This window comes from Sinocyclocheilus rhinocerous, unplaced genomic scaffold, assembly GCF_001515625.1.
Source record: "Sinocyclocheilus rhinocerous isolate Xijiao unplaced genomic scaffold, SAMN03320098_v1.1 scaffold1071, whole genome shotgun sequence".
In the NCBI taxonomy this organism is placed as follows: domain Eukaryota; kingdom Metazoa; phylum Chordata; class Actinopteri; order Cypriniformes; family Cyprinidae; genus Sinocyclocheilus; species Sinocyclocheilus rhinocerous.
Genome location: NW_015638033.1, coordinates 514,817 through 538,795, shown reverse-complemented (window position 1 = coordinate 538,795; position 23,979 = coordinate 514,817). Strand labels below are relative to the sequence as shown.

General features: G+C 44.4%; 1 protein-coding gene across 7 annotated transcripts in view; it reads left to right on the top strand.

The window, feature by feature from the left end:
- The window catches only part of meis2a (Meis homeobox 2a), a 59,954-nt gene that overhangs the window by 18,132 nt on the left and 17,843 nt on the right, over positions 1-23,979 (top strand). For 6 of the 7 annotated variants that reach the window (XR_001641045.1, XM_016564710.1, XM_016564708.1 and 3 more), the window contains exons 8-9: positions 4,923-5,068; positions 21,453-21,529. Coding sequence is in view for 6 of the 7 variants with exons in the window: in XM_016564710.1 (XP_016420196.1) it covers positions 4,923-5,068; positions 21,453-21,529 (223 nt within the window). In the remaining variant the exon portion in view is untranslated. The remainder of the gene's footprint in view (positions 1-4,922; positions 5,069-21,452; positions 21,530-23,979) is intronic. The other variant, XM_016564711.1, reaches the window with a different exon arrangement.

Sequence of the window (23,979 nt, the reverse complement as noted above, 5' to 3'; positions counted from 1 at the left end):
TGGGGGTTGTTCTGCAGTGAGGGGCTACTGGTTGTAGGGCTGCTGGAGAGAGGCACACATTCCTAAAGTGAAAGGGACTGAACTGTCGCCTGTCCGTGGCCCGCCCCGTCACCGACACCCCACCCTTGAGCACTCCTCCAAAATGCATTTCAAGTAGGGTTGAGAAGGGGTTATGAGTGATGAATTGGGTTTTTAGTGAGCTCATTAGGAAGCCAAACAGAGTCGAGACACAGCGGAACGGAGTGGGGCCGCGGTGCAGCAATCAGTTCTGCTTGCTTTGTTCCGTGCCTCCAGGACATTTGTAAGTGAAAGTTCAGGGCAGACTGCTGATGAGAGAGGCCTGACGAATGGAGCCCGCGATCTGATGGTTGACTTGTTGGTGTAGAACCTTTAATTCGTCGGCCTCTTCATGTCTCGTGTCCTATCGGCCGCGGTGTACCCTCGTAAGCTCATCACTGATGCCCGGCTCTGGAAGGCAGAGCGAAGTGGAGCATGTGTAATAATTCCAAGGTGTCTGCTGAGTCCGTGTTAGTCTAAAGTGCAATTGAGGGTGGAGAATCTCCATAAATACAGGTTTTGTGTGCAGAATCAGACCCTCAACAATCTCATGGTTCGGGGCAGGACTTTGATCCCCTCTCTTGAGGTGAATGAAGTCGAATCAAGTGCAGCTTTGTTTCAGTCTTTCCCTCGGCTCGTGTGGTTTATAATGTCGCGTTCGCAGGCCGTAGAAATCCTGTTTTGGTGAAAACTGATATAATTTGCTGTAGTAATTATCTTAGTAATTAACTCTCTAATGACTGCGGTGTGAAAGTGCTACGGCTCCTCCAGTGGCTCTCATGTGCGCAGTCATTATTTGCTCCCCTTCGTAATACAAGCTTCAAAGTGTGCTGATACTGACTGGAGAGAGAGAGAATAGACTTGGATGCACCTCAGTAACCTCCGGGGCCAATTATTGTAATTTGATTTGGAAGACAGGCTGCAGGAAGAGTGTAAGGTGTGTGTTGGGTTTGTGGGGCATGTAGCATGTGTTGGGGTGTGTTAAGGGGCAGTTGGAGTGTGCTTGGGGTGTAGTGGGTTGTGCAGTTTCTAGACTTTCAGTCCCTTCACAAGACTAAATGAGCTCCCTCACACATTCACTGGGATCAGTCCTGCTCACAGCGGCAGAAAAACGTGCCATACACAAGTGCTTCCCAACCACGTTCCCGGAGCCCTCCAACACTGCACATTCTGCATTTGCCCTTTCTCTCACACACCCATTTCAGGTCTTGGAGTCTCTACTAATGAGCTGATTTGTTGAATCAGGTATGATTGATTAAAGAAACCTGCAGGATATTTAGTGTTGGTGGTACTCCAGGAACGTGGCAGCAGTGCTTCTGCCCCGTACATGTTTTTGCATTGGTGTTGAATTAGTTGTCCTTACAGCATAGGTTCATGCGCAGCTTCCTTAAACCGTCTCTCGGGATGTTGTTTCCCTGTGATTGTCTTTCACGCGGGCCAGAAGCTCAGAGATGCAGGAAACAGCCGCAGCACTTAATGTCTCATAAACTCATCAGAGTGATTAGCAGACTAATGAAGAGACGAGATGAGGGGCGGCGGGAATGCAGCACTACGATCAGACGTGTCCCTCCAAGGCCCTGTTTATGATGTAATGAGATAATTGCCGTTACAGGTAGCAGGTTAATTATACGTGTAATTACTCAAGCGCTTCACACTGGCTTTTCTGAAACACTGTTGGCATATGATTATCATCTTCAACCTTTGAATGCTGATGATCCTTTTACTTTCTCCTGACATTTGCAAGGTTGGTTTGATAAATGTTTTTAAATATTTTTTCTCATGATGCCTCTTGTTCCATGCATGAGCCAAACAGTGTTGCCGCATTTTCATTGTTTTAGCACAGGGTTTACAGATTCAGAAATCTTAGTATTGCTGGGATGATACTGATATGACTGTGTGTGTGTGTGTGTGTGTGTGTTATTAAGCTGCTTCCTCATACAGACGTCTAATTAAAGCGTTTTATTCCACTTCATTTACAACCAAAAGAGAAGCTTTAGTTCTTCAGTGCAAACAACCGCACATTACATCTGCAGGAAAACAACGAGAATGACTGTGAGAGCGCAGCTGTCCGAGGAGTTTAGCTTATTCAGAGCTAAATGAACTGTTGCTCATGCATGTTTTTTGAGTAGTGGTTGACTAGTCTATTAGTTTTGCTACTAGTCTGTGTTGACTACACTGTAAAAATGTACAACATAAAGAAAGTGAAGACTTTGAGCTTAATTTTTGATGAAGAAAATCAAGCTGAAACTCAAAAAATGATGAAAGCGTGAGTGGATGAGTGATTAGCGTAAGGTAAACACTGCCCCACTGACTGCTTTTCTGTATGAGAGGACTAGTGAATAGGAGTAGTCAGGTTGGGAGCAGGGCTGAGGTGTGAGGTCTCCGTTCTGACCTCTCTGTTTGCGGGTGAGTGCAGCGGTCTGGATCACCGCTCTCCACCGAGAACACCGTCAGCTCAGTCCATGAGGAGCAGGAATGGTGCTGTGGACGGCGTCTCAGCAGGAGGCTGTAATTAGTGTCTTTAAGCTCAGCCTCTGACGGCACTGCCTCCACGTTCATGCCCCATTAGCCTGAAACAAATGTCCAAGCTAACTAATCGGTGACTGCGACTCTTTTCGAGACAAAGGCTGGAAAATGTGAAGCGCTTCAGCCCACTTGATTTGCCTTTTTACTCTTTTGTCATTGCAGTTGTTGTGATTACATGTGTTATATAATCACACGGTCTTATCGTTCTGCTTCAGTGTCTACAGAACATTTGACGTTTTGCCTACACTGTAAAAAGTGCTAAATTGTAATTATTATATTGAAAAGCTAATTCTACCTGATTTAATCCATGAAAATTGTTTTGTTGATACAGATGAACATATTTAGGTTGATTCAGCGATATTAAATAATATTTTTGACTGAAATATAACTAGTTTAGGTGTTACCATTTTTTCAGTGTAATTAAACCAAATCAGCTATGTAAATTTCTGTTGTGATAATTCAGCAGTAAGACGCTTGAGGTCATGTTATATAGCGAATATAGTCACAGCTACAGGGTGTTGGACATTATCCAATTATTCAGCTCTATAAGTGACTATAAGATATAATAAACATTGACATTGTGAATTTCTGTAAAGCTACTTTGAAACAGTGAGTTCACATCCATACAGGTTCAAATGGTAGAGTTGCCAGGGAACAGTCAGAGGCCATTAGTGTTTGGGACGATTCGCCCTGCGGCGCTGCAGCACTAACCAGTGAGCGGGGGGGCCATGTAGATTAGCAGCTTCACATGTAATGAGCAAGTTTGCCCTTTCTTTTCTTTTCTTCTGCCTCTGTCTTTCTCTCTCTGCCTGTCTCTGTTTCATGGCACTAATCCTGTCGCATCATTTTTTTGATTATTTCCACTCCTTTGACTCACTGTCATGTGTGGGACCATATTTTCACTAGTGATAGGGTGATATTTATTGGGCCAGTTTATCGGCTGACTTTTGGATAGATTATTGGTATCAGCTAAAAACACACCCTGCTATCAGGGCTCAAATGTACCAACAGGATAATTACATTGTTTTGTGTAAAATGAGTGTCCACTGCATTTCAGCAATTTTGTTTACATTTCATTCTCTGTACTTGATTTACTCTGATCTAGATCTGTTGAACACACACTGATCTCCACACATGAGTGTGTGTTTAAATTGTGTATGTATAGATTTGGTTATCAGTGAGTGTGTGTGAGGGGCGTCTGGTTTCACCCCGAGCGGTCAGGGGCCGTAGGGTAATGAAGCGACGGGTCGGTCTGTAAATACATGCGGGTCTCTCCGGCCGCTGTGAGCAGTAGGCTATTGTGTTGCAGTGAAAATGGAAACGTCAATAAAATTAATCTCGCCACCTTTTGGCCTGGACTGCTCGCTGTGGTCCACTCATAACACACCACAACAAGACGAGTTTACACTCCTAAACACACACACACACACACCTCCTCCACTGATGTTATTAGAGCAAACGCCTGAACTCGCGCTCCATTTGGCCTGCGTTTGACCATCACACAGGTCTGTGTTGTTCTGAGCGTCTCTAAACGTGCAGTTTGAATGAGTGTGGATTTCGGGCGTTACGAGAATACGAGCCCCTACGTGCATCTGTGAGGTCACTTCCACATCATTAGCATGGATCCACGCGGCGAGGACGATAAAACAGCACTAGAGAGAAAAATAATAGATTAAAACAGAGAAGGGAAGGAAAGGCTTTCAACTGTCCTTGTATTCTTCATGTATTTTGCATTTGATTACACCACCCATCGGATCTGTTCTCTTTCCTCCTTTTTAAAACTATTAGTTGAAATATTAATGCGTGATTATTGCTCATATAGGTGCGCGTGATTGATGTCTCCCCCAAAACAGAGAGACGTGCAAGTGTAAATTTGTAGAATATCGCAGCGTAGCGCAGGAGTTTTTCAGATACATAATTTAGATGCCCTGAAGGAAGGCTTTCAAGGCATTTTCGCCCAAGGCCAAGAAAAAATAACTGACTTTTAAAAGTAAATCATTTTTGCTAATGCACAATTAATGGCAGAGGAGAAAGAAAGTAAGTCTGGGAAGTAGGTTATGAAGAGACCCGACCTGCCCTCACACATGCACAAGGAATGTCAGGCGTGCTCGTGATATGCAAATGAGGTGCAGGAAGGGGAGGGGCTGCAGGGTCGTGCATTTGTGTTTATCACATTGAGCTTTTGTCTTTGCACCAGTCCTCAGTATTCCTGCATGACGTCAAGCAAAATAAGGATTTGACGCAAGGGTGTCTCTGTCTTTTAGGGTTTCTGAAAGTTTGTGTAATGTTAATGTGTAAGATTGTGTGCCACGTTTCTAAAAAGCTCTCCTTTCGTCCAGGAGATGGTTTAGACAACAGCGTGGCCTCACCCGGCACAGGCGACGATGACGATCCAGACAAGGACAAAAAGCGACAGAAAAAACGGGGCATCTTCCCCAAAGTCGCAACCAACATCATGCGGGCATGGCTCTTCCAGCATCTCACAGTAAGCCTTTGTTTTTTCTCTTTATGTGCTCTTTCAACCTATGATTGGGAAAATGTGAGCTACAAGTAAAAGTGCTGAGATCTCACACTGAACTCTTACAAACCAGAGTTAATATACTTTCATTGACATAAATATAACAGTTAGATCCGGCCCTCAGATCTGATTGGACATTGAAAGAATGCCAACAGCACTGGGACTTTTCACTGTTTGCATCACTCCACTTCACTGTGTTGTTTTACTCAGCGACACGCGACAGTTGATCCTGATTTAGCTCCATTTGGAGCGGTTTTCATTTGAACAGCTGAAATAAATGATTTAGCTATATTGTGAGCGTAATGTCATCCAATATTCATTATCAGAATATAAGCAATTTCACACTTGCATTAAGTGCTGCCTTGTGTATACAGCTGAATCTCAGCTGTAGTGATACTCACAACAAATGCAAATGTGCCATTACTTATTAACTGGCAGTGATTGACCACTCTAGTTCTGATAATGCTGTTTTTCATAAGTTCTTCCCAAAGCACATTTGTAGGGTTCAGTGTAAGTCTCTGCTGGTCCAAACGCTGGCTGTTGTGGCACGAGAGAGTGCTGTGTGTGTGTCGGTTTGGATGGGTGGCATGCAGGTCGTGTTCCATCGGCCTCTCTGATGTCACGACATCATCCGCGGCTCAGGATATATCGATCAGGACAGGAAGGGTCAGGTTTCTGAAGGAGTTGCTGCTGTCCCTGAGCACGTGAACGCAGCGTGTGCTCCACAGGAAACTGAGAACGGCTGCTGTGTTAGGACTGAGTGTCTGAGGGACATGTCCTGCAAACCCTGAAACGGCCCAGAGTCCAAGTCTGGACCCGGTGATCTAAACCCAGCCAAAACAATAACGCTCCTTAAATACAGCTAATTAAAATGGCCGTAAATCCATTAGAAAGTTCTGTGGGATAATCTGAACTCTGCCATGCGCTTATAACTCTCATCATCATCAGAATGACTCCACCGCAGCCCAATTTGACAGACAGACAAAGACGCTTCGCTTTTCTCGGCTTTATTCTTGTGCTCTTTTCATTTGTCGTCCCCTTCACACTCCCAGAACCGCTTGGTGTGCTCAGCTTGTGTGTAAAGCAGTGAAGAGGGAGGCGTCAACCCACCACCTACCTCGCCGCTTTTACCCACAAACGCCTCTCGTTCATTCACTCGGCTCCATATCACGCAGGAATTTCGCGCTTTTTTCAAAGATCATTAGGCATCTTTACTGGCAGCTCGGGAGATCTCCATTCACCACATTCACAAGAGATGCACTCCTGTTCTTTGAGATTTGTTTTAAACGACATGAAAACGTAAGGAGAATTTTCATTAGTGGAAATGCAGAAGTTTCCGTCATCCTTTTAGATGTTTCTCTCATTTCAGAGTCTTTTATGAGCGCGAACAATAATCCATCCTTTTTAACCCACCTTTCTATTTTTTTCCATCCTTTTCTGACCAAAGAGACTTAATTGAATTATTACGAAGTACCGACCGCAGCCCCCCGCGCAATCCTTTACACCGCATGGCCGTGCCACACACTAACACATCAGGCCTTTTATTTTAATTTGTTAAGCAAATGTATTTTCCAGTTCAGGATGCATTTGTGCGCGGGTGAATTCATGGGGACTTTGGCCCTGAATGGCCCGTAGCGGCAGCTCTCCATTCAACCATTCATTGGAGGGGGCAAAAGAAAAGCGGCGAGGTTGTATTTTCTCAACTGCGGGGCCAAAGCGGAGCTGCTCTTCCATGAGCGGTGGGGGTCCCTTTACATATGTTCTCAACATTGAGCCATTGTCACCTATTCTGAGGGGCTCAAAAGGACGTAACCCATTCCCTCCCCCCATTTCCATCCCCCACGCTCACAAAAAAAATGCACCGGCTAACAGTTACAATTGTGGGCTGAAATCGATGGCCTCCTCTTCCAACTCTCCCTCTCTGATGCTCTGAGTCAACCCTTATAAGGATGAAGTCTCTCTGAGCCAACAGCCAATCCCACAGAGGTGCAGAGGATGGACCCACAGGAGATGCATGTGGCACATTCAGCACCTGACCGAAATGCTTTTGTAGAACTCCAGAGTTTGGGTCAGAATGCGCTGCAGTCGCAGCCCCAGAGATGTGCTCTTCCTCCTGGAGCACTCTGGATCTCTTCCAGTGCCATTAGCGGGAGGAAATCCCAGCTGGCTGCTGTAAGATTTCCCATACGGCACAGAGCTTATGTTATCGGAAAGATAAACTCCACTGTGGGGTGTATTGCTCTATTAGGCTTCATATTTAATGAGCAAGAAAGAGAAGGACCTTCTCCACGGCTCAGAGAGAGAGACGCAGGGCAGTGGTGAAGTGTAGTTTGTACTGACATCATCGCAGGGTCATCCAACAGTTTAATGGAGACAAACTTTGAATCCTCTCAATTAGTCAGTTGGTGCCCTCAGCGTGTCTCCTGCTAAGATGAGGGTCAGCCTGCAATGAAAACAGGAAGCACTCAGATACAAAGATAGCACTCCAGGCCTGTGCTGTCCTTTCACTTGGGTAAACCTTCAAAAAGCTGTGAAAATAAATAGGGTCGTTTGAGGATGGCCTGAAAGGCGACTCAACCAATGGCATGAGTTTGGGGTGGGGCTGTCTGGGGAAAACTGAATATTTATTGGAAAATAACTTAGGGCAGGACTAAATAATCCATAAATCCACCCAATCTATATCCTTTTTATCCACCTGGATTTGATCGGGTCATGAAAAGTGAGCTGTGATATTGGCTAATGTCATTTTAACCCAACAACAACAAAAAAATACCCAATTTTTACGTCAGCTGAAGAGTAACTTGAGTGGTGGAGAAAGTTATTACATGATGTTTTCTACAGACACTTATTAAATATATGGCCATTTAATAACGAGGGTTGACTTGTTGACTTTAGTGAATCAGTGAAATACAGGCAGCTGATGGAAACATCCTTAACCAGAGACATAGCAGCAAGTGTCACATGTTCATTTCTCATCTGCCGCCTTTGATTCACGAGTTAAAATCCTCTTACAGATACTTGTGTAAGCAAATAAACAGGATCAGCCAGTGATCAGCCTGTAGAGTCACACAGTAAAGCAAACAGACCCGTTCTTGAGGCTCATCTTAGACTAAACATTTGGGCTGATCTGCTTTGACTGCAGCTGTTTGCATGTCTGATTCACGTCAGTGTTAATTTCCACTGCAGAACATCTGACAACAGTTTCAAACAATGGGCACACACAAACACAAAATGCACATTTAAAATACTCAAATTCTTCCTCACTCACTCTCTCTCTCTCACACACACAAACATGAAATATGGTCTGTAGGTTCTCTTCACCCCCGCCGCATGTAAACTCTGGGTTTTCTCAGGAGAGGTTTCCTCCCTCACTGTGCTGTAATGCAGGGCATTCTTAAAGCAGCGGTTTCATTTAAGGCCCAGCGAGGTTGTTTTGTAACGCTCCGGGAGGTTGCAGTGGGGCAACACTAATCTATCATGGGCTTGTTTGCCCTCTGTCACCAGTGCAGCCTATATAACAGTTCTGTTCAGTGAACTGTTAACACTGATGTGTTACTGATGAAGTAACTAACTATTAACATTATGACAGTTTTGCTAACTTTAACTGTGCTTATCAGCAATATTCTTACCATATCTGAAAGTGAAAGCTGGCCATAGAAGAAGGGATTTTACACTAATGTGTGCTTTTACACCCCTTGTGGCAATGCTGAGAATGCAACGCAGTTTTGGTGAAGCTGTGTACTGGATAGTGACACTAGAGAAAGGACAGACTCTGGCTGCTGTCTGCCATTTGTTCTGTAGATTCCTTCTCGTCAAACTGAGTTGTAAATCTAGAAATCAAGTATGTCACTGTAAACTGCACACTGCTGCAGTCAGCTGTAAGTGCATGTTTGTCAGAACCTCTGAATCAGAGAGGCTGAAAGTTCAGATGTCCATATCGAGTGACTCTTTCATTCTTGCAGGTCGTGGAATTAAATGAGAAGCCACATCCACCTTCCTCTCATATGCAAGGACTTAAAAATAGTTGCTGTCCGTGTATGTTTGCAAATCTTGGTCATCAGTGTGCCTGGGAAGAGGCTTTGGCATCAACTAGCAATTGGCATTAAGTTGTTCAGCATCAACATTCACTTTGCCTCTTAAATTCATGTCTGTTGTAGGTGACATTTGAAGATCTGCAGCATACACTAACATGCTTCAGCATTCAAAGGTGCTGTTTAGGCAGCGATAACAAAAAAAAGTACATTTGATTATTCTCTGATTTTAGGCACTTCCTTTAATGAGATTTGCTTTCAGATCACTGTGTCCATGTTTTGAACTGTTGCAGCTGACTTATGCTTAAATATGGCAGTTTGTAATAAAATTTTTAACCTGAAGGCAGTTGTTGTTCCTTTATCTTGATCTTGTCTTTGAGCATCATCCTGTATGTTTTGTAAGTTATGGCATGTTTATCGTGTTTCGATGCTTTTTAGAGATAAACGAGTCTTTCTGAACCTCAGAGACAGAGCAGAATCTTTCAGTTGAGGAATGACCTTGCTGACACTTGGAATGTTCCTACATACTCAGACTGAGTCGGTATTAATAAAGATGGCTTGAACAGGCTGGAACATGCTGTTCCATGCATGTGTGTGTGAGGGGAATGCATCTACTGAAGATGCACATAAACACTGAGGAGAACAAGAACTTCAGTTTATTAACTCTAGATCTCACTGGACAGATCAAACTGACCTCCACGCAGACAAGTACACAAGCCAAGGTGCCAATGCCTGTCCAGAAGATTGCAATCATGTGGTCCAGATTTGTTGTTATTCAGGAAGCTGTTATAAATTTGTGGAAAGTTTAACTAACTTGCTCAGCCTGATTCTCTTCAAACTGTTGCTCCTCCATGGCAGTTGTTGACGTAAAAGAGCAAACCTTTGATAGTAGAAGATGCTAATTCCTGCTGTAGCACCTTTTCGGAAAGGCTATAACTAATAAATTGTGTTTGTGTGAAATCAATGCATGCATTCACCTACTTATGTCGAGTATGTCTGAGGCAGGAACTAGGGGTGCGGTCAAAGAAACAACTCAGACGTAGAAGCGAAAAACTAAGAAAGTATGGTTGTGTGTGTGGAGCAAAAATCAAAACCAGACTGTGTTTCTCTGTTTAGTTTGTCAGGGGACTGGCGCTCCTCTGAATCCCAGAGCTCTATTTCTGCTCTGTGATCTTCCCGCCCATTCTCTGCTGCTGTTTTTATTCTGTTTTGTTTTTCCAGCACTTCTCCTCACGGGCCTCCCTCTGAGCTCTGTCTGCACCTCCTTTCTATTTCACAATGACGACCGAGCGCTGTGGCTGCACAATATCATTTCATATCTTGAATGGTGCATCAAAGGCAACAAACAAAATGCACCAATTTGCTGTGATTTCCGTTCAACCTCCCAAGACGTTGGCAAACTGAGGCCTTCCATCGCCTGGGCCGCCACACTGTGGTGCCTATATCTGATCCTCACTGTTCAGTTCAAGCTCATAAGGGAGTTTTTCATGATGACTTAAACCAGTGAGCAGTATCAAAAACATCCACAAAATGCCAAAGAAAGAAGGCAGAGATAAATAAAAGAAAGACAGATATCCTAATCAAACCGGAGCGTTTTGGAACCAGATGTGAATGCATGTGAATATTGATCAGATCGCAGTAGTTGTAATGTCCCCGGGGCACAGCAATCCCTGCTCAAATCTACAGCGATTTAGATAAAGATTCTTGGCGAGACATTACGGGTTTCAGCAAGCAGAACCTCCTCCTTCTTTCTCCTCCTCCTCTCCCTCTTCAACTGGGGTGCAGAAGAAAAGCAGGGAAAACCTGCAATTACACACACTCTTCTGAATCTCTCTTAATGTTCATTATTTAAAACCGGCGGCAATTACAAGTTCAAAGGGGCTTAGAAGGCCAGCAACCCACATAATCGCCAGCAAATGAAGTATAGCATGTTCACGGCAGCGGAGCACGCTGCTGGGGGGTGAATCATACATTTCCATACAGGCACAAATCTCTGCCACCTCGGGGCTCCGGCATGCACTATCCCTGCCTCGCAATCCTCTTATCCAAGGCTTTTTGTCTGTCTTCACCCACCAGCAACCCTCCGACATAGAAAACCTATCAAACTTCACCCTGGCTTATGTCGTACAATCACTGCTGTTTGTCCTTATGTTTATGGCTGCCAGGCCGCCCACCCTCTCCTCCAAATTACTCCGCTCTGTTTCTCTCTCCTCCTCTCTCTTCCTCCCATCTGATGACACATCTACGTGATGCATGCGCAGGAGTGAGCCGGTCCCGGCAGGTGTATCTCGGTTACCTTTGGAGACAGTCACAGCGGCTAATTCTGTCCACAGGTGGCTCTTTGCGGATCGAGATGAGGGCTCGTGAGCCCAGCAGTTAGCTCTGGTTTCAGAGCCGCCCAACTGGCGGTCATTGTATACATCCTCCTCTACATCTACACCTCCATACAAGAGGCTCTCTTTCTGTCTCTGTGCCATGTTTATCTTCTTCCTCTGTCCGGTTCAGTGCTGCAGGTCACCTCTCTTTCTGTTGGGCTTTCGTGTGCCTCCCCCGGTCAGCTGTGCCGCTGTTTGCATTAGGGATCTTTGATAAAATCTCCATAGGGACTTGCTCTAGTGCTCACACCATTTCCTGCCTTTTGCTCTCATTGTTTGTCTCGCTTGCATGGGGAACGTACAACTCCCACCTGAATTCAATAAAACGTTGACGCTCCTTGGTGTGGCGAACATCAGACAGTTCATTTTTCATTCAGCAAAATCTCCTCAAAAGGAAGCGAAGGCTGGCTGTTTCATTAAGTGGCCCATCCAGGCAGACACGTGCACCACAGCAGAGCTCATGTTTGCCCAAGCAAGTGTGCATATTGGAACGGAATCCATGGGGAGATTAATGGGCTACTGCCTCTGTACCATTGATTATCTCCACGCCATTTTTCCCTCTTCCTGCACACATATTAAAAAGTAATGAAGCCTATGGAGGAAAGGAAGGCAAGACTTCATGCATCATTTTACATTATCTGGACTCTAACAGCAAGGAATCTCTTTAAGGCATGGTTTGAGCAGTATTAAGTAAACAAATGTGGAATATACCTTTGAAACAAGCTGTGGCGACTAGAAAAAAAAATTGCTTAAGCAAAGACAAGCCCCTGACACATGGAGGGAACTCTGCAGATGTTAGCAATTTTGTTTGTTTGTAGCTTTTCTAACTTTACAATGAGACCTCGATTGCTGCATTGGATTTCGTAACCAATGACAGTAATGGAAATGTGGAGGAACATTAGAAGAGTGATCTACAAAGCCTGTTCAATAGTCTGTTATGGGTCTCTGGACAAATGGCAGTCCATGGTTTGCCTTCTATTTGCAAAATATGAATGCCTCAGCCAGCACTGTGCATCTCCATTCTGTTCTTCTCTGTCATTGCCCTGCTGAAAGGGTGGGGGTGGGGAGTGTGCTCTTTCAGGAAAATAACTTCCTGAGACATTACGTAAATCAGCAGACAGCCTTATGGCCCAGACCTTCCCAAGAGTCTAAACTCTGGAGTTAAAGGTGAGGAACCACATTGAAAACCTGATAGAAAACAGTTTTTCCTGCCCTGCAGTGCTTTATTTTGTATGCTCTTGGCTTTGTTTGGTTTTAGTATGTGGTAATGACTTCTGCACTAGATCTTCCTCTACAGAGCCCAACCCTCAATGGCATAGTCATTACTTAAGCACTTTTACCATTATAGAGGCACGCCGCTCGATTCCCGTCAGTCAAAGTTGACTGTACTGCACTCAACTCTGCATTGGATCAAGAATTATTGTGCAGCGCTAAGGCAAGGGATCAAGAAAGGGAAAAAAGGAATAGTTCGAAGCAGTAGCATAGAAAATACACAATGGAAAGAACACAACAAGAGCTGTCTTACACCTCAAGCAGGCTTCTCTGCAAAGTGATTGGAGAGGAGCGGGGCTTGGGTTACATTCCTGAGATGGGGATGGCTGGTGTTGGTTTCAGAGGTGGGGGCAGGTGGTGGGGGTAGAGATAGCTCAACAAGTTGTTGAAAAGAACACAGACGCTTGTCATCAGCCTCCAGAGCAGGGAGCCATTTTCCTGCCCTGCAGAGCTTTATTTTGAATGCTCTTGGCTTCATTTGGTTTTAGTATGTGGTAATGACTTCTGCACTAGATCTTCCTCTACAGAGCCCAACCCTCAATGGCATAGTCATTACTGAAGCACTTTTACCATTATAGAGGCACGCCGCTCGATTCCCGTCAGTCAAAGTTGACTGTACTGCACTCAACTCTGCATTGGATCAAGAATTATTGTGCAGCGCTAAGGCAAGGGATCAAGAAAGGGAAAAAAGGAATAGTTCGAAGCAGTAGCATAGAAAATACACAATGGAAAGAACACAACAAGAGCTGTCTTACACCTCAAGCAGGCTTCTCTGCAAAGTGATTGGAGAGGAGCGGGGCTTGGGTTACATTCCTGAGATGGGGATGGCTGGTGTTGGTTTCAGAGGTGGGGGTGGAGACAGCTCAACAAGTTGTTGAAAAGAACACAGACGCTTGTCATCAGCCTCCAGAGCAGGGAGCCATCTGAGTGCATTTTAGTTGCAGAGGTTAATGACCTCCCTTTGCTCTGTCGTCGTGCTGGAGTCCAGTGCACCAGCAGCACTCTGCTGTGTTTGAGCTCACAGCTCTTGCTTGTGGCCTGGATCAGTCCAAAAAGCTGTAAGTGGATCCTGGCAATCCTTTTTATCTCTCCCTCTAGGGCAGCACGTAAACTCTCAGAATAACGATGGTGTTTGGATTACTGTAGCTCCCTTTGATGCCTCAGTATGCACCATGCAAAGTGCAGAAAGAAGAAAGACAGAGCCAGAACTGATATGCACATTTTTTTATTTGCTGGTTTAATGGACCTACAGTACATCTACTACAGGGACAGTACACCCAGAGCAATGTGGGGTCAAGTTGCTCAAAGGCACAGTGATATGGAAACTCAAACCTGCCATGAATCGCTCCTTTTGGGGTTTGAACAACCCTGCGGTTATTACACAACTACCGTTAGAGTTGTTAATCGGCTCTGATATTCAAGGTTGCAGTTCTCACCAACCTTTCAGGTTTCAAACGTTCTTTCAACCTATGCAGTTTCATTAGGTAGGGAACTGTTAGCTAAAAAACAAGAAAGCAGGCTACATTTCTTATTTGTGCTGCCTGTTGACCCCCATCCACTAATAAACGGTAAGCTGAGCAAGCTGTTGGTCATCCTCTCATGGGATTGTTGGGTAGCTGCCAGTTTCCTGCTTGCTTTGTTAGTGGATAAAGTCAGTAACAAACGAGAAGCCTACAGCCAAGCCGGTCAGTCAGGTCAGAGGTCAGCAGGCCTCAGGGCAGGATTGAGCAGAGGATCACTATGGGGAGAGCACAGGCAGCTGGAATGTACCTAAAAGAGGCCCTTTGCTCTGTTCCTTAGCTCTACTGCTCTTAGAGCCATTAAAACTCTTCATACATCCCTTAGACTAAAACATCAAGAGTGGAGAGTCCCCAGGGCTCACAGCAATCCACTGCCTGAGTGTGCAGCGCTGACGGGAGGTCTTGATTTTCTTTCAAGGGTAACAAAGCCCTGTGTAAGGAAGAGTATTTCTGAAAGGTCATAAACGACGAAAGCAGTAAGCACAACAGGTATGATTTGAAGTCTGCTTTGGCTCAGTTAGCTGTCTCGTAAGGTTTTTGCGATCATGACCGTGAGAGATCTTTCTGATTATTCTGTCCTGCTTCGGTTGGCTTGATCATTTTAGTGAGGCTGAGTTTACCGAAACCCTCCATGATGGCCTCTCCATGCTGATACTTTGTTTAGTCCTCTTGGAGAGCCAGCGAAATGGGCGCCATGCTTGACTTCTACATTTTTAGCATCATTAACCTACAGGAAATTGCCCCTGCAGCTGTTTGCCGGCTGCTTGGTTGCTCCACATTCCAAGCTAATGGCTAAACATCGAGGTTTCGTCTACTGTGAGTTTTGACTCTAAAGCAGATTTGACAACTTGAGTTTTCTAGTGTAACAAATGAAACATGACATTATGGGTTTAGAGCTTTGGAATTTTCTTTTGCGACTTCTGGTAAAAGATGCTAAAACGCCATTCATTGCTGCTCCCAAACCAAGCCACAGAGACAGCACGTGTAAACAACCCTTCTCCCCATTAAGAAGAAATAGGCTAAATACTTTTAAAAGCTTGCTAAGCTAAATTAAATGTGTTATGTATATATTAGATTAGCCTGTGCTATTGCCTTGTCTTTCAGTCTCAAATGCCAGCACAAAAGGAGCCTTACAATCCTACGTGCTGCCAAGACCTGCTCGCATAAAAGGGTTTGGCTGGAATATTGAGGGGTTGCTGAACTACTTTGTTGCCTGCAAGGAGAACGACCCCGTTGTTCTTTGGCTGCCCAGTGGCCTTTTGGACAACATTTCTGTTCTCCAGCCCAGTCCATGTACCCCACGAGCAATAAACATCCTTTTCTCTCTCATGCAGGCACAATATATTAAAGAATAGCGTAAGTAAGTCTTGCCCTGTGGGAAGGTGGGGGCTGGACAGCAGTAAGCCATAGGTAGTAGCCCAGTGGCCTAATGAACGTGACCCGTGAGGTCTCGGCTCCATTGTTCACGGGTGCCATCTAGACTAATCAAGTCATTACAGACATTTTTTTGTTGTGAATTTGTTCTGAGGCTAGCAGGTTGTTTGCCTAATTTCACAGGCTTTCATTTTACAGTCTGAACTCGGGTCATGTTTATCTACTTGATTTGCCAATTTGCCTCTGAGCATGAGTGGTCACGTGACTTTATGACAGCCAGTAGTGTCAACTGTCAAGACTCTTTCCCTTCCACGTCTTCCAGTCTGAAATGAATCTGTTTGAAAACCGCTGTTAAGGCATTGCAGGGAATATTCCTGCATGTGCATGCAGTAAAAATGAGCCAGCTGATGATGGAACCTGCTGTAAAAATGAAGTTAAACTCCTGCCCCAGAAGTGTTTGCCTGATCAGGTGGAAAGAGAAATTCTAGGGCTGTTGTGGTGAGACTTTAATTTGGTCAAATGTACACCCTAAAGCCAGAGGGTTAAGAGGATGAGAAGAGATTCAGTCTATCTTCTGTTCCCCTTTCCCTATGCAAGGACATGGAGATCAGGTTCCTCCCCTTGAAAGAGCCGGCTGGCCGCGTCTGTAAGAGAAGCCATGAACCTGATCTGATGATTAACTAGCCTCATCACTATGGCTGTGGGCCACATCCAGACACACACACATAGAAGAGTTTTTTTTGTGTCCAAGTCGCAAGGTCTACACAAACCCCCGCTGCTTTACACCCTTAACACTCGCTCTTATTAGAGGGGTTTGCAGGCATCCCTATTAATGCAACACCTAGTCAGGGTTAGTGATTTGAACGATCCCCAAACACCAAGCAGTGAACTTCAGCACATAACCATTTGTGCCAGAGTTTCATCTTAAGAGGCACAGGAGCTACATTCAATGCTGCTAGCTTCATTTAGCCATTGTTTTACTGTCTAATGTTTTTCGCGAGCATTATAACCGAGAGAGCACATGTCAGTTGTTGGAGCAGTTACAGATAACAACAGCGGCTAAAGAGCAGAACTTTCTCTAATTGTTTGTATCTCTCGGTGTGCGTTTTGTTTGGTGTGTATTGTACTGTGTGTGTATCTCACACTGCAGTGGGTGTGTGTTTGTTCCCCTGCGCGGTTCTCTCTGACGGCCTTGAGAATGGGAGTGATTGATTTTTAGCGCTAATGCTTGTTTACCCTCAGCAACTGCGTTCCAGGCCAACCTCACGGGGGTGCCCACCTCCTCCTCACACCCCTCCCAGCATCCCCCTCCGCCTAGCCTTGCCAATCCATGTTTTTGCGGGGCAACAGTTTGCTTGGCAGGCAAATTGATAGCTAGAGTCGCTCTAGAACCTTGCACCATCTTCAGTGAACATAAATTATTGGTGTAGAGCAAACAGGGGGGCTGGCGGCAGTCCAGCGGCTCCGAGCCCAGCCCAGCCAGCAATTGTTGTGGGGGCACAGAGAGAGAAAGAATGGGAGAGAGAGAGACACATGAAGAGAGGCAGTCTAGCTGCTCTCCTCAATAGCTTTTCATGGCGTGCTGGGCTCCAGGTGCCCCTTTGAAGCCACATAAATTGAAACTGTTTTACCTCTGAAAAAACCCAGCGTGGCAGTCATGACCGAATCTGATCCCAGAGCTGCACGAAGACGCGTTTGTTCATACGTGTGCACGCAGACAAACACAATGAGTGCTGGCATGCATGCATCGCTTAATCATCAGGGGGTGCATTTGCGGTGGTGCATTTCATAAAACTGAGGACGTGTTCTCTTTTGTGCATGCATGTGCGTGTGTGCGCATGTGAGCGAGTCGAGATGCATTCTTGCCGGCTTCCTTCTTGTTGTCTGGATGCAGCGTAGTGCTGAAGAAAATCAAACGCACACAAAAGGCTACCTAAGCACACACATTTAACCTTAGACACACACAAGCTAGATTACATAGAAGCAAGCTCCTTTTGTCCATCTTTTAAACAAAACAGTCTTTTAGCTTCTGTTCTGCTGGGCAGAAATCAAACACAGCGCCGCTGACACACGCTCCATGAGTCATTTCATAATCAAAGTTAACTTTCCAAAGAAATCTGTATTTCCTTATTACAAGTACAACAAACACTCCATTTTACCATTATTGATGAATTTGCCTTGTAAAATGGAATATATATATATATATATATTCAAATCAGTCTTATCAAAATAAACCTGCAGCCTTCATTTGGTTGTAATATAATTTTTGCATAAACGCACATATGTGCATTTAACGCACATAAATGCATTATTAACAGCCTCTCTAAATTTGAAATGTGCCAATCTTTCTGCAGATTTCTGTGTAGCAGATATTAAAATGTCATTCTGGGCTTTGATTGATTTTATTTGGAGTCTGTGTTATCTTGCTGCGCTCAGTTTGATTAAACATACAGAAACAGTCAATTTGAGCTGCACATCACGGGGAAACTCAAACGCTTTGGCGATGATGGAGTAGTTTGGGGATAATTGAAATTGTTGGTAAGAGACAATGGAGTATTGAGAATTAATTTAATTAATTTCGGTTCCACAAACCTCCAAAACAAAAAAAGCGTGTCGAATGACAGTACAGCTGTGCCTGCCACGTGCTGTTTGCGCTAGCATGTTAGCATCGAGCTAAATGCATTACGTTTAGGTTTGTGCATTTAAAACCTCTGCATGCTATTTTTCTGCAATGGTAAACGATCCACTGAACAATGGATTGTGGGTTGCAATAGCCAAAAAAGCATGCACTGATACACACTTCATAAATGCACCGCATCATTCAGCCTACTGTTTTCAACATGCTACTCCTGTGCACTTATTCTTATTTTGCCTACTATTTAGGATGGATAGCATGTGAATTGGGCTGCAGCGACGGAGAGGCGTTAAGTAGTTCAGTCGGGGGATGTGCTGGGTTTCATTAGGCTGCAGGACTCTTTAATTCATTGCAGTCTGGCCTCGTACTGATGAAGTCATTTATCAAGCACACGGTCAGCCGCTCCGCCCCTTTAAGCGCTTTCTGTTTTTTTCCTGGCGGGGGCGAAAAGATATAATGTCAACTCACTGCTTAAAACGTGTCTCTGGTTTGTTGAAATCATTGGGTTTGTGGTGGCTGGAGGAGACATGCAGCGCTGCACTATTTATCACCGATATGGGATTGTTTTAATGATGCAGAAGAGATCGGCACATGCCTGAAATAACACTGACACATATGATACAGTTTAAAGAAAGCACATGAGATTAAATGATTAAAAACTAACAAACATTTTTGCTTTATTAGTGATATGATTCTGGTAGATTTTGATGACACACACACAATATATATATATATATATATATATAGTTATATATATTTGCCTGATGAATCAGCACATGATGACCTGCGTCGGGATGCATTCACAATGCAAGACTGAATTCAACGTGTGTTCAGTGCAGGACTCCAGTGAGAGAGAATATGCTGCTGTCTGTGTGCATCACAGAAAAAAAACAGACCTAGTCTTGCCAAGCATATGTCAGCACTAAGCAATCAAAAAATGTATTTCTATGTGCCCATTATCATATTTCTTTGTTAATGATTTTAGCATATTAAAAGCTCCAGTGTGCACAAGTAGAAATCTGATTCATGCGTCTCTTCTTCCTTCATTATTTGTTCAATCTTACAATTGTTTTCTGATTAATTGGACACATTCCTGAAAAGTTCCCTCCTCCCGCTCTTTAATTAAACCTCGGCCGTTTGTTTCTCAACGTGAGCGATCAGGGTCAAAATTCAGCAGCGTGTCAGTCGAGCTTATTTTATGCTTTTGTTCCTGGTGGCTTTTATACAATTTGTAAGATTGACCTACTAGAAGAGAGATGTGCCACCTACACCTGCTGCAGACAGCCTGGTTTATCCTCACGTGTGTGTGTGCATGTGCGTGTGTGTGTGTGCATGTGTGTGAAGTGTGTGTGTGCATGTGTGCGTAAATGTGTGTGTGCAAGTGTGTGCATGCGTGTGTGTATGGGTGCATGTGTGTGTGCTTGCGTGTGTGTGTGTGTGTGTGTGTGTGTGGGCGCACATGTGTGGCGAGGGCTGAATCAAAGCGGAGCGTGAGGTTTGTTTGGTTCTTAATCTGCCTCTTAAAGACATCTGTCAGTGCGGATCACTATTGTTCGTCATGCTTGAGACACGCACGGCACAAATTCAATCCTGCCATTTCTATCATGTCACATTTGGCAGATCAACAGTGACACAAATTGTATCATTGCATCCCGCGCGGGGATTGTGTTTGCAGGTGCGACTCCTGGCAATAAGAGACCTTTGCAGAAACGTCTTGCTTTAGCGCTTGGCCTGCGTTCAGCAGCGACACAAGGGACGAGCTGAAGTCATGTCTCTAACCGTCGAGAAAAGGAGGATGTTTTCCGTCTTTCCGCTCCGAGCGATGCGCTTAATCTGACTGGAGAATTCACAGCGGTGCTGTACGGATCTGTGTGTTTTTACACAGGATTTTCTGTGGCTGTTTTTACACATGCTTCAATCCCGAATTCATCTGCAACCCTCACCCCGCTGATCTCGCATCATATTGTTGTTTGCATCACACAAGCAGCAGAAGCAGCAGCACTTTACCGTTGTAACTAGGCAGAGACACTTGCCTTTTCTGCAGACATATTGCAAAAGATGCAACAAATGCAAGCTGTGTGGACACACTGCCGTCAGACCGGCTCATCCCTGCAGGCCCTGCACTGCACATCTCCTTCATTCAGCACAGCGGATTCAAGCCGTCAGCTCATTACTAGAGTGATCTCTCAACTAAAGATCAGCAGAACACCTGACATGTGCAGGGCTGGATTCACAACCACCGCATATACAGAGCGCTTACTCTCATTGCTAGCAACATTGGGGGAATAGAACCATTTTTTCTTCAATAACCATTTTAATTGGGTATTTAATTATTTTTTTAAATACTGTTTTTATTGGGTATTAAAAAAAAATTGTAACCATTTTTTTATTAAAGGATTTAAAGGGAAATTACACTTCAGACAATCTGTTGACTCTAAGTAACTTTGAAACTACATGTCAGCTATCAGTCATTACAGTATTAGCAGGCTGTTAGTGTTACCAAAAAAGGTAAATAAGGAAAATTTAATTTATTGTTATCTATTTGCATTTTTTTTTAAATGCACACACGTTCACTCTTAATCATATGCCTAATATGTTTGCCACACATTGTGTCTAGTCTCGTCACATTCTTGAATTAATTGAAGTCTGAAAATCACATTTGACAATAAAGTTGTTTTCCAGGCATGTCTATTAAACAGTTATGATGAAATATGAAATGTTTAGCTATCTTACCTCACACTCTTTGACGGTTGAAACTGAATTGTAGAGTTGGAGTTCATGTTCATCTTCTATGAACAGTACAGCCCCTCCTTCTTTGATTTGATTGGCTATCTCAGTTATTGAGACACTGATGAGGCAGACAAGCCTAAAATGTAATTTTTCAAGTTTTGGTCATCCTAACAACAAACAGAGTGATGCGTAATAAAGAGCGGCAGAGCAGCATCGTGACCAGTTTGGCCGTTTCTAATTACTGGCCCTGGCCCACACCACCATTTCCAGGGTTTGCACAGCTAGTCGTTGTTGCTACTAGTTGACTATTTGTTTGGCTGTGAGTCATTTGCATAATATTTACTGTATGTAGATGAGTGGCAGTGCACTTTCCCGTGATCCTGACGGAGCGTGTTCTCTTGTGTTCTCTTGCAGCACCCGTATCCTTCAGAAGAACAGAAGAAGCAGCTCGCTCAAGACACGGGCCTCACCATCTTACAAGTAAACAACTGGTGAGTCAAGTCACTTTTCATCTCTATTGCCAGCAGTGTTGACTATGGGAAAGCGTTTGTGCGTGGACTCTACGTGGCGCAGCATGCGAGCGCATTATCGCATTATTCGACCCACATTTGTGTCCCTTTGATGCATGAAGAGGAAGAGGACAGTGATGCACCTCCTCCCCGATCTGCTCCGTGCCGGATTAGAGCCGCGGCGCTCTGGCCGGCAGCGTCTTTGTAGATGGCTTAGCTCATAACTGGAGGTGGTGGATTAAATATAATGATCACAGAGCCAAAGAAATGATACAGGCATTATTTATCAAAATACTCGGCCGGGCTCTTTTTTTATCGCGGGCTTAATTTCCTTCGCTACATTCTGCGGCCGATGTTCAGATTAATTGAGCTGACAGCTTCTTTTCAAAACACCGGGAAGGTATTTGCACGGATTTTCTGGCCTTACACAAACTTAATTATACGGAGCGCTATTTTATCAGTCTAATTCTGTGTAGTGGAGCTTCTATTTACAAATGAGAAGTCCCTGCCTTTTATTCACAGCTTCCCTTAATGTATTTATCAGAGCGGACTCATTTACGCGGCGCTCTATCTGTTGGGTACAGGCGGCGGCTCTCGGCTTTATCGGCCCGCAGGCCCGCGCACCTCCCTGGGGTCAATTGATTTTTTTGCTTTTGTGATTCATTTTTCCCCTACACCTCATTCTGGTGCCGGCTCACAATGAGCAACACGCCTGGAGAATGAGCTTGATTTGTCTGCCGGATCTGACCAGGTACTTAAATTGGCCACAGGAATGCCGTTATCTGCCTTTCACGCGCCCGGCTGCTGGATGGTGTTTCAATTACAGCGGTGACCGAGCTTTCATGCCGTCACACACCTACAGCAGCAGAAAATTGAGTTGCTTTGCCTGTTTCATGCTGATTAATGTTGAAATAACCCACAAAACCCCAAAGAACCACCGAGAGAGAACGAGTGAGTCGAGTCGAGATGAGCACTCTCAGTTTTAGACTCCAGATACTGAAAGACTTGAGTCTATCTATCCATCCATCCATCCATCCATCCATCTATCCATCCATCCGTCTGTCCGAGGTTAGGCTGTATTTGTGGTAGCGTTCGCTCAGCTCTCAGATCCTCCTGATGTTCCTGCTGATGGGCCAGATCGCCCCGGAGTCCTCCTGTGATGGTCATTGTGTGGATCCTGCTTTGATATGGAGCACAGGGGGGAGAGACGGGCAGGACGAGGTTTGCATGGACGTCCTGAATCAGGTCTTTGTTTGGAGGCACAATCAGAGCTGGAGGAGGCACAAGGGTGCTCTGTGTAACGTGTCAATAGACAGCGCGTCTCCTGCTCTGACCAGCCCGTCTACCTGTCCATCTCTCTCTGCGCCGTGGATCTGATCTCTGCTCTGCATGTGTGTGTGTGTGTGTGTGTGTGTGACGGTCACTGCTGTTGGTGCTTCACTGTGTAACTGATGGGTAATTAAATCTGAGACTGCACAGCAATCCTGTTTGACCTCAGAGAGAGAGAGAGACGCTTTACACACCACACTATAAGTGCAGCTGTGTGTGTGTGTGTGTGTCTTATTCTATCTGTCTAAATGAGGCCTGATCACATGCTGACAGCACACACACCTCTGCTAAACACACACACAGTGTACGCTATACAAATAAAGGTGACTTGACTCGACACAGTATTATGAAAGAGAGGCGGGCTTGTCTCATTATCGGTTGCTCTTGTAGCCATTTCTGGGTGTTTCTTCAACTTCAGAAACTTTTATGTCCCAGGGCTTGATTTTTATTAAAACGGTCTTGAAATCGTTTCACCATCGTTTCATTATTATTTAATTTTTTTAAGAGTTAACTATAAAAAAATACTATATAAAAATATGATTTATTTCACGTAAAACTGAGATTATCCAAACAAAAAGTTAAATAATCATAAACCATTTCAGTATGTCAAATGGGTTAATATCATTTTTTACACAACAATTCCACCACATTTTTCAAAGGTTAGTGCATATTTGCAGAATATTTTTACTGCGCATCTTTTACAAACAAGCTGTAATTTCTGCAAATGAAGAAAAAAGTTTGAAAATATGATTCAATTGTATTTTGGACTAGATATGACATTAGACAAAGGAATCCGTTTCAATTGTCATTTCCACCACAGAATAAATAATGATTTGAAAAACAAGAATGTTTATTGTGTTGATGTCCGCAGGGCTGAAAGTGCTCGAGGAAGCACCCAGTGATGGGTTTGATCAGGTTTCTTCTGCGTCTCTGTCTCTGTGTTGTCACTCGTGGAAACTCGTTTGACTAATGAGCTGACAAATGGAGTGGAATAGATGACTTATGAACGACCTTTGACATCTGCAGGATTGTGTGGACCTGCTCTTACCTGATGCCCACACACACACACACACACACACACACACACACACACACACACACAC